At 47.5% G+C, this 11,600-nt stretch overlaps 2 protein-coding genes across 2 annotated transcripts; both read left to right on the forward strand.

Moving 5' to 3' along the window:
- On the forward strand, positions 1-942 carry LOC140117119 (olfactory receptor 52K1-like). Its single transcript, XM_072133555.1, has one exon. It carries the CDS (start codon positions 1-3, stop codon positions 940-942), a length of 942 nt encoding a protein of 313 aa, XP_071989656.1.
- A 5,706-nt stretch (positions 943-6,648) lies between these two features.
- On the forward strand, positions 6,649-11,318 carry LOC140119731 (olfactory receptor 52E8-like). Its single transcript, XM_072139087.1, has 2 exons — positions 6,649-6,800; positions 10,346-11,318. Exons 1-2 carry the CDS (start codon positions 6,649-6,651, stop codon positions 11,316-11,318), a joined length of 1,125 nt encoding a protein of 374 aa, XP_071995188.1.
- Positions 11,319-11,600: the final 282 nt, after the last annotated feature.

Consider the following 11,600-nt stretch of genomic DNA (forward strand, 5'->3'; position numbering starts at 1 on the left):
ATGGCTGATGTTCTGAACAATTCCTTGGTTCACTACTATCAGGATTTCATCCTCTTGGGGTTCCCTGGTTTCCATGAATCCCGACGTCTCTTGTTCATCCCATTTTTCCTGGCCTATCTCGCGATTCTATTCGCCAACAGCGTTATCATCCATGTAGTGCGGACGGAGAGCTCCCTGCATGCTCCGATGTATGTCCTCATCTCCCTGCTGTCTGCTGTGAACATCTGCAGCACAACCAACATCATCCCACAGATGCTCCTTGGGCTCCTCCTCCACCAGATTCACATCTCGCTGGTTGGATGTTTAATCCAAATGTTCTTTATATACGCCCAAGTCTTGATGGACTGTAGCATTCTACTGATGATGGCACTGGACCGATATATCGCAATCTGTAAGCCGCTCCGGTACAGCAATATAATGACCAGGAACAACCTGATCCTCCTGACTATGGCATCCCTCGCACGCAGCATTTTGATTATAAGTCCCATCATCTACCTTGCTTCGCGAGTACAGTTCTGCAAGTCAAATGTCATTCCCCATTTCGCCTGTGAGCACATGGCGCTGATGAGCTTGTCTTGTGGGAACATCTCTAAAAATAAACTTGTAGGTCTGACCCTGCGAGTCATATGCCTTCTATTTGATATCAGCTTCCTCTTCATCTCATACACCTGTATCATGAGGGCAGCATTCACCATATCCGGGGCAACAAGACAAAAGACCCTCCACACATGCGGGACACACATCCTGGTCATCCTGATTGTCTTCTTCTTTAGGCTCACGTCATCCATTGTGTACAGAGTGTCTCGATCAGCGTCACAGGACACACACAATTTTATCACTGTCATCTACCTGTTCGTTCCTGCCCTAATCAATCCACTGATCTACGGTTTTAGGACCACGGAGATCAGACATCGAATACTAAAACTGTTTAATTTTCTATGACAGCATCAGGACAGCACTGCCCATCTATGTGCCGGTTATTGAATACGGTAAAATACAACTTAGTTGTAGTTCCACCAAACCTGAAGTAGCACCTACAATATTTTGGAGGGTCGTGTAGTTCAAAAATGTAGAAGGTAAGAGGAGACAACATCAGAGACGATGCCACAACAGTTGTGAGATGGAAACTTCTGGAAACTTTGGATTTGCTACTTCTCCACAAAAAATACGCTACAATGTTTTGTCCTATATAACGGCAGTGAATATTCTCTGGGGAATGCTACTCACCAGAGGAATTACACTACACTTGGAATGTTTCCATCATGTATTATAACGGCAGTGAATACTGTCAGGGTTACACTGAAATTCAGCACAGAAGATATGCTACAGGCTAAAAAAAATTGTACATTTTATGTTATTATGATACGGGAAATACGGGAAACTATGACAATCTAAGTGGCAATTTTAAACAATGTGCAACACCCCTGCCGATACATGGGCAGAGGAGTAGTTGTGAACAGTGCCCTCTCCGGGTTAGGAGCTGTCAGAGGGAGTCATGAACCCTCTAGAAGGTTCTAGCACTGGGTCATTAGGTAATTAGCAGTTGTGGATCCTGTCTGAACAGGCAAGGGTTAAGTGGATGAAAGTTTCAACCAATTGTATTGCACCATGTACACTGGAGTGTGATTGGAGAGTTAGCCACCACCTGACCACCTGATAATAAAACCTGGACAGGTAGGGGCAGGTCCTCTTTTGCCCCCAGCCCTCCCCTGAGAGCACATCCTGTCACAGAGAGAGTGAAGAGAGAGACCAGTGTCAGGGCTGACACCTAACTAATCCTAGGACAAGAGTCTAAAGACTCAGAGTTGCTGCTTCCACAACTGGACACAGCTCCATCCCAGCCTGCATCTACAACCAGGCTGGCGAACCATTCCTGAGGACACCTCTCCATGACCACTCCAGTACCAGTTCTGCTGTGAGAATATTTAGGCCCGTTTGCCTGCTGTTGTTCTAATAAAGAACCGTGAGTTATTTTGCACAACGTTGCCTCTGTCTGATCCCTGGATACGGATGTCACCAGCACGGGCTTCCCATTCATTACCCAGGGACTCATCCTACAGACACTTAGGGGTTGCCCCAGGGAGAACCAGTACCTCAGCCTCTCCCTCCATATTTCTTGCACACACCACCTGCTGGAGACCTGCCAGGCTGTAGGAAAGCACTCCAGTCCCTATACCAAACACCGTGACCACAGCGTGCCTAGGACGCAACCACCAGCCACAAGAAAAGGCTAGACTCCGGTGGGGAATGTTGCAGTTGGCGTCACAAACAGGATATCTAATTAAGTGCTTCACACTGGCACTATAGACTGTCCTTTTATTGAAAGACTGTGCTGCATAACCCTGCAGCCATCAGGGTTAAGGCCCAAGTGATTTGTGTGCTAAACAACTTTGTCAGCTCTGCTACATCCCGTGCTGCAGCGCCTGAAGAGTTAACCTCTGGAAGTCTGTGTGGCACAGCAAGGAGCTTCAGCCAGCCAAAATCCTCACTGGCGGGAAATCAAGGTGACTCACCAAGCTCCACCCATGCACGAGTGGCGCGAATCCTGCCTGCTAGTTCTGTATCGCAGGAGAAAATAGAGGCCGCCACAGCTCTTGGCAGGAAGAACATTGACTCCACCCTCTGGCACGAAGTGGACTTCCTGCTATACCTCAACGCAAGGCCGGAACATCTGTGGATGTTGAACAGAGAGGTAGGTCCTCAGGATGTCCGGTCCTAGACTATTCCCCTCCGCTGAGGAACCGGAGTTCCTGGAAGCTTTGGAGACAGTAATTGTGGTTTCTGCTCAGCCAGTCCGAAGACCCTTCGCGGGACACCAGCTGCACAGAGGCATGACCCGAGCCTCTGTCATGAGGACCTACCTCTAGTCGGTGACGGAGCACCATAGACTACCCGGGTGGTAACTGCTGCCCCTCCCGGCTACAATGCTGGTAACCAGGGCCCGCGTTGTGGCACCACGTGAGCAGGCCCCAACTCCTGTTCCAGAGCCAGTTGCCGGGCCTGTTGAGGCTGACCCTCACTGCTTCCGCGGTCACCCTCACCGCTTCCGCTGTCCCTGTGGAGCCTCCAGTTGTTCCTGCTCCTGTGGATGCCCAGCGGTTGATGGCAGGACGCTGGTTGAGGGCGCCTGGAACCAACAACACCGGACCATAGGCCAGGTCCGCTGCTTTGACTGGCAGCGGGGCTTCGGCTTCGCCACCCAAGATTACACCGGATGGGAGGTCTTCATTCCCCACTGGTCCATCAAGTGGCCCGATCTGCCAGAACGACTCCACAACCTGAGGGACAGGGAGTGGATTGAGTTCTCCCTGCGGGAGGGACCCCGAGGACCCTGGCTGGCTGGTGTCACCCGGATCCCGAGAAGGAGGCCTTATGAGGACCTCTTTGAGGACGACGTCTGGCGAGAGTCTTCCGTTTCCTCCGGGCTGCAACTCCTCAGGCAGTGACCCGCGTGAGTGCTCCATCTACGGCGATCGTCAGCGTGGGTCTCATCGCCATCCATGGTGCAAGCCTGGACCAGTGGAGTACCCCAGCCATCTCCCAAGCCGCAAGTGGGAACGGATCTCAAGGGTCGTCCGTGGCGGGAGATGGTTTGGCGGATGAGCCCCATCTGGGGGCTCCAACAGAAGACTTTTCTCCAGCAGCTGCCTACCAGTGGGGTAATGACCCGTCTCCAGAAGATTGGAGGGAGCCGTGGTGCTGCCGCAGACTCCCATTAGGAGGAAGAGATATCCCGATAAACCCTACATCACGGTATCATTTAAAATGTGCTCAAAAAATTTAAATGATGCAATATACAAAAATAAAAAATACTAATTGTGCCAAAAAAATATCCTTTTTTAGTATTTATTTTTGTATATTGCGTCATTTTTATTTTTTTTGAGCACTTTTTAAATGATACCATGATGTAGGGTTTGTGCCCTGACTCTCGGGATATCTCTTCCTACACTTTTTTGGAATTGTAACTTTATTATTCTATTTTCCTTTTTTATTGATTTATGTATTTAATCCCTATTGATGTATTTAGAAATTAACTTATAACAACCATGTATTAATATCATCTCATGCAATCATGCATCTTAAATAACCATATATATTCCTTTGCTATACATTCACCATCATTTGGTTTTGGTCCATTCCAAGATGGCCACTCTGTACAACTGAATGGGGTTCTAGAAAATGGCCGCAGCAATATGCTGTGCGCATGTCTGGAGACCTGTGATCCCTTCCGCTTCTGGCGGGTGTCAATTAGGACCTCGGGATACCTTCGTGGTGTAGCGGGTACCTTGACGCTGGCGGCCGGAGGCGGGATGGCCGTGGTCTCCGTACATGCGCCGATTTGCCACTAATTGCGTTATGTATTTCACCTGTCCACTTAAGATTTAGGGTCGAGAGCTACAAAATGACCACACGCGCGTTGGTGTGTCGGACAGTGTGTACTGGCAGGGTTTCCATGGCGTCTGGTGGGTACTTGCCAATATTTCTGTGGTTGTGACATGTGTTTGAATATTTGTAAGTACATTGTACAATATTAATTTCCTGAACTGGTTCACATTAGAGTACCTGTTATATATGGTGCTACATTGGCCTGGATATTTTTAGGCCAACATCAGCGTTGTATATAAATATATTAGTGTACCCTTCCAGTTTTCCCACACTGTCCGTATTTGTGTTTTTTTTTAGTATTGATGTATTTGTTGTGATGTATTGTCAATTGATATTGTAATAAAGATTTTGACTTATTTATCGATTTAGGTCTACATGTGTGCTCTTCCATGGAAGCTTGATAGGAGTTATTTTGATGTTTTGGGGCTTACCTACTTTTTTGAGCAGTGATAGTTGATTAGAAAGTTATTTATTCCTGCAGTTGAAGATTATTCGGTTTCCACCACCGGCTTACGCCTAGAACCTGAGCTCAGTCATTGTGTGGCCTCTGTAAACTGCCGCTCCTTAGGGGACCGGGGGTGATCAAAAAGTGACACCTAGACATCATACACCAAGGGTAAGACCATCAGACGACAGGTATAATGTGTACCTTTTATGTGTATCTTATTGTCACCTAGGCGACGTGTTTCCAAACAAATTCTCAGGCCTTGGTGCAAGGAGTGGATTACAGCACATTACACCACACCTTTCCCTGACAAACACTTGGTTTAAGGGTGGTAGATACCAACTGTACAGTATTCATTTCTATGTACCCACTCCTGTCTCCAGGACCATGGGCGGTTTGTCTTTCCTTACACTGCACATAGCTATCACTTCCCAGAAAGTGCACCTTACCACCCGCACCCCTACATGCTGTAGTGAGCACCTGGAGGCCATATGCTGCTGGCCAGCTTTGGTTATCTTTTCCCATCTGGTCCATAGCCGAGCCGTGGGCGGCTCTTTCAATTGTCTAGGGGGTATGCAACACCCCTGCCAAAACATGCATTGAGGAGTAGTTGCGAACAGTGCCCTCTCCAGGTTAGGAGCTGTTAGAGGGAGTCATGAACCCTCTAGATCAGTGGTGGCAAACCTATGGCACTGGTGCCAGAGGTGGCACTCAGAGCCCTCTCTGTGGGCACCCAGGCCATCACCCCAGCATGAAGTTCACTAGACAGGACTCAAAGAATCTTCCTACAATGATAGGCGAATTAGCCCTCCTCCATTCAACTGCGTTGGTGTCTTTAGGAGGCTGAACGAATGAAAGTTATCAAAGAACGAGGAAAAATAAATTATTGCTTAAATGGCTGTGCTGGCACTTTACAATAAATAAGCGGCTTTTGGTTGAAATTTGGGCACTCAGGCTCTAAAAGGTTCGCCATCACTGCTCTAGAAGGCTCTAGCACTGGGTCATTAGGTAATTAGCAGCTGTAGATCCTGTCTGAACAGGCAAGGGTTAAGTGGATGAAAGTTTCAACCAATTGTATTGTACCATGTATACTGGAGAGTGATTGGATAGTTAGCCACCACATGACCAGGATAATAAAACCCCCTGAACAGGTAGGGGCTGGTCCTCCTATAAAACCGTCTCTCCCCAGAGAGCACATCCTGTCACAAAGAGAGTAAAGAGAGAGACCAGTGTCAATCCGCCATCAGGGCTGACACCTAGCTAATCCTAGGACAAGAGCCTGAAGACTCAGAGCTGCTGCTTCCACAACTAGACAAAGCTCCATCCCTCTCCACGATCACTCCAGTACCAGTTCTGCTGTGAGAACGTTTAGGTCCATTTGCCTGCTGTTGTTCTAATAAATAACCGTGAGTTATTTTGCACAACGTTGCCTCCATCTGCACCCTGGATACGGCTGTTACCAACACGGGCTTCCCATCCTTCACCCAGGGACATATATTAGACATTAAAGGGTTGCTCCAAGGAGATCCAGTACATCAGCTTCTCCCTCCATATTTCTTGCACACACCACCCACTGGAGACCCTCCAGGTCGTAGGACAGCCCTCCGGTCCCAACACCATGCACCGTGACCACAGCGTGCCTAGGCCGCAACCGCCAGCCACTCCGGTATTCTGGGCCTCGGTTGCCTGCAGGCCTCAAGAAAAGGCTAGGCCCCAGTGGGGGATGTTGTAAATGGTTTTAGTCTATTCTTGGTTTCTTTGTCTCAAGCGTTCAGTTCTGTAGAAGAAATCTCATCATGATTTTTTCTTGTGAGAACATGGGTCTTTTGATCCTCAAGTGTGGAGATATCACCAATGTACAAGCTGTAGTGTGCAAGGAGCGCTATTATTACCATGGATGGAGCTTGAGGCTTGGCCTTCTACATGAGTGTTCTACGTTCTGTAGTGAAGACGACTGTGCTGAGAGGATGTGAGAAGCCTGGTGGACATGTAGCACACACCTATTGGTCACCAATAATGTTCTAATGTGGTGCGTCCTCCTCTACCATGTACTAGAGGTCATTTACTGTCCTCCTTGATGTCCACAACCATATTAGCCTAATAAAATATTGTCCTTCAAATTATGGAGGTCAGGAACTGTCTAACCAAACTATATACCAGAAGGAAACCAGGAGGGCCATTAGTAATCAAACAATGTCACAGCAGTTACATAATGGGTGGGGAGGGGGTGGGGGATTGAAGGGTCTCTCCTGTAGACAACACATTGCTGAAAGCTATGGCGGCTGACACCCCTTCCAGACCAGGGCTGACCACCCCAGACCTCCCACCCCCCAGACCAGACTTTGGCTGATAAATACGCAATTTTTGAAGAGTAATACTGCCTGTGCAAATCTCATAGATGCCTCTACATCTGTAAATGTGACCTCTGTCCTCAGGAAAAGCTCTGTGTTTGGCTCTGAAGAGAGCCCCCTCTACTAGTTAAGGGAGTTTCAGTCTATAAAGGAGTCTTTATAACAGGGATAGTTGCATACTTCTGCATCCACCGGGGTGGGTGATGAGATGACTTTGGCTGGAGCTTCATGCCTTGTGTCTTAGAGAAAGATTTGTCCGATGCCCTGCGCTGTCATTGTGATTTCCAGTTGTGTCCCGGGTTCCGTTCCTGACTACGCTACTCCTCTGCCTGCCTAGACCTATTGCTATCCGACTCTGATCCCGTGCTGCCCGTCCTGACCTCCTGCCTGTCCCCAACTACGAGATTGCCTGCCGTTCCCGTACCTCGACCTTGGTCCCAGGTGTTGGCTTGTGTCATCGTCCACGGTGGTTCAGAGGATCCACTACCTCCGATCCTGACATGCACCTTTCCTTTCAGGAATAGGGATTTGTGTTTACCAAGTCTCACCTTTTAGGCACCATTCTTCAGAGTATCGCACCAAAAGTCAATTACGAATCCATATATGCACACGTGTGATGTCTGTGTGCAGTCAGTATTGTCCACACCAAGAAGAAAACACATCACAGACCAGAACTGGTTTAGATGAAGTCTCCTCTCATGCTTCCGCATGCTCAGCGCAGCGCCCACTGCACCACTTCTAGCTTAACCATGGGGAAGTGGCAGCACCAGGCCATGCTAAACTCATCTGGCCGGGCAAATAACCACACACCAGGAGCTGTGGACTGAGATGCAGGAGCAGACAGATGGGTGGCTGCTGCCACTGAACCTCAAGCCCAACAAGATTATGTGATGACAACCAGAGCCTTGTAGCAGCTTTGGGCCGAGCCAAGTTGACGCACGTCCCATGTATTGTGCATGTGCTGGACCTGGTGGTGCAAAGGTTCCTAGACAGCTCTTGCGAGCAGGGACCTCACTCGTATTGTTTCATCTGACTGTGTTAGTACTCTGTAATATATTCTTCTGTTTGTATATGTTCCCCATGATCTGCTCTAACTTAGTATTATTATTATGAGCCAATTGTAGTAATGACATTGTCTGGATGTTTGGGATCACTCTCCTGCTGTTTTTGATACCTTTTTACTTTGTGGCATTTGTTTTCGCACCTGCCTAAATCTTTTGCACAGCATGAGAATGAGATTCCTGATGAGATCTCTGGTGTCCTACGTGTCCCCTCGGCCTCATCTACACGGAGTCACCGTCCACACGGAGAAGATAGAAGTCAGGAAACATCACATCCCGCAGGAGACGTCTCCGCTCACCAGTCACATATAAAATTCACGTTACGCTCAATGTTTACATTAGTCATGAGAGTAACAGGATCCAACACTATTAATACAACCCTTGCAGGTAGGTCACTGGTTGGTTGGTAGGTAGTTAACTAATAGCAGATCACACAGATACAGGACACATATTATTATCCCATATATATTTTTCTTCTACATTTTTCCTGTTTGAATTTTTTTTTTTATAAATTTGATTCAAGGTTTTTTAAAATTTTGAATGTTTACTTTTTTTCATACTTTTTTTAAAATCCCTTTTTTATTTTCCAGTGCTGAGGATCTTTCTATATTAAAGGTTTGAAGTCAACATAAGATCCGCTACAAATATACAAAAATTTACCATTCCCAAAATCACAGCAAACAATCATCCTGCACCTCGTAGAGAGATCAGAGAAGCAATGGGGATCATGTGTCACCCCCAGAGTCAGCAGAACGGTCAGTACTGGGGTTCAGGACACAACATTAATGATGACAATGAGGGAAATGATAGAAGAACACCAAGAGATGAGGAGTCGCTGTCCACAGACCGGAGAAAGCGACACTGCAAGTGCGGTCAGAGAGATAGGAAGAAAACCAAGTCCTGACGAGGAGCTGGTGGTCCACAGTATCATACACTGCCGAGAGATCCAGAAGAATTAGGAGAGAAGAGTCACCTCTGGATTTAGCAGTGAGGAGATCATTGGGGACTTTAGTAAGAGCAGTTTCAGTGGAGAACATAGAGCAGATTGTAGGGATCGAGGAGGGAGTATGCTGAGAGATAGCGAGTTATAGAGAATAGACCAGGCGTTCCAGGAGTTTGGAGATGAAAGGGAGGTTAGAGACTGGTCTGTAAATTATTAAATGAAAGATCTGCTGCAGTTTGTGATTTTCTCCCCGGTGTTGGGAGATTCCTCTGGGGCTGGAGGAGATGGCTCCTCATTCAGGGCAGTTTTAACACGGTAATAGTAATGATTAGTAACCAGGTGAGGGCAGGAGAAGACGGGGACATGGGTGACCACAAGGTTCCTGTGAGATGGGATGAATGGCACATGGGTTCCAGTGTGTGATAGGTGCAGGAGCTGAAACAGGGGCCCAGATGGAGACGGGGGCCGCGGCTGTGTCCAATATCTGCCCCTTCTTAATGCAGACAGCCACAGGACTGTGACATTGGGGCACATTTACTAAGGGTCCGCACGGCGCATTTTCATTGGGTTTCCCGACTATTTTCTTAAGAGGGGTTTTTGGTGCACGCGATCGGATTTTCCCGGAGAGTTGCATGCGACACAAATCGGAGGGCTTGGTCGACTGACAACCCAACTGATTTGGACTAAGCGCATGATTTACAACTCAAATTGTGTCGCAAGACAATGCCCTCACACACACCGGGAAGAAGAAGGTGAACTCCGGCGGATTTCAGAGGGGAAGCGACAGATGCAGGAAAATGGACGCACGGTCTTGAAGAACCGCACCGGACTTCATCCTCGTCAGACAATGCACCTTGGAGATCACGACAGGACCAGGTAAGTAAATCTGCCCCATAGTGCTTACACTGTCCAGCTCCAGGCCCCGCTAGTGGAAGGAGTCCCATACTGCTGCCTTTTACAGCAATTAATCAAAGAGAGAACCCCCCCACCACTCTATTTTTAAGAGTCAGGGAAGAGTCCTCTTATCTGTTGGGGTGACTTAGATTCTGAAAAGGGAATATACACAATGATATTGTAACATAGATAGAGGCAAACTCATTGTCAGCTATAAATAATGGCGGCACAAGTAAGACGTGACATGGGCTCCTTATCTTGACAGGTGGTTGGTTCCTTCTCTTGGTGTCCTGGTCATGGCTGATGTTTTGAACAATTCCTTGGTTCACTACTATCAGGATTTCATCCTCTTGGGGTTCCCTGGTTTCCATGAATCCCGACGTCTCTTGTTCATCCCATTTTTCCTGGTCTATCTGGTGATTCTATTCACCAACAGCGTTATCATCCATGTAGTGCGGACAGAGAGCTCCCTGCATGCTCCGATGTATGTCCTCATCTCCCTGCTGTCTGCTGTGAACATCTGCAGCACAACCACCATCATCCCACAGATGCTCCTCGGATTCCTCCTCCACCAGATCCAGATCTCGCTGGTTGGATGTTTAATCCAAATGTTCGTCATTTATTTGAACGTCTTAATGGACTGCAACATTCTGCTGATAATGGCACTGGACCGATATATCGCAATTTGTAAGCCGCTGCGGTACAGCAATATAATGACCAGGAACAACCTGATCCTCCTGACTATGGCATTAATTGCACGCAGCGTTTTAGTTATAAGTCCCGTCATCTACCTTGCTTCGCGAGTACACTTCTGCAAGTCAAATGTCATTCACCATTTCGCATGCGAGCACATGGCGTTGCTGAGCTTGGCTTGTGAGAACATCTCTAAAAATAAACTTGTAGGTCTGACCCTGCGAGTCTTATCCCTTCTATTTGAGATCAGCTTCCTCTCCATCTCATACACCTGTATCATGAGGGCAGCATTCACCATATCCGGGGCAACAAGACAAAAGACCCTCCACACATGCGGGACACACATCCTGGTCATCCTGATTGTCTTCTTCTTTAGGCTCTCGTCATCCATTGTGTACAGAGCGTCCCAATCAGCGTCACAGGACACACACAATCTTATCAGCGCCACCTACCTGCTCATTCCTGCCCTGATCAATCCACTGATCTATGGTCTAAGGACCACGGAGATCAGACATCGGATAATTAAATTGTTTCGTTCTCTATGATGGCATAAGGACAGCTCTGCCTATATATGTGCCAGTTATTGAGTGATGGGAGTTGTAGTTCCACCAAAGCTGAAGGAGCAGCTAGAACATTTTAGATATACAAAGGTAAGAGGAGACAACATCAGAGACAAAGCCACAAGATTTGAGAGATGGAAACTTCACATTTTTCTAGCTATGTGAAAAGGAAAAATGAATAAAGAAAATACGCTACAATGTTTATGTCCTATATAACGGCAGTGAATATTGTCTGTAGTATGCTACATCGCCACATAAAATATGCTA

This window comes from Engystomops pustulosus, chromosome 2, assembly GCF_040894005.1.
Source record: "Engystomops pustulosus chromosome 2, aEngPut4.maternal, whole genome shotgun sequence".
NCBI lineage: Eukaryota > Metazoa > Chordata > Amphibia > Anura > Leptodactylidae > Engystomops > Engystomops pustulosus.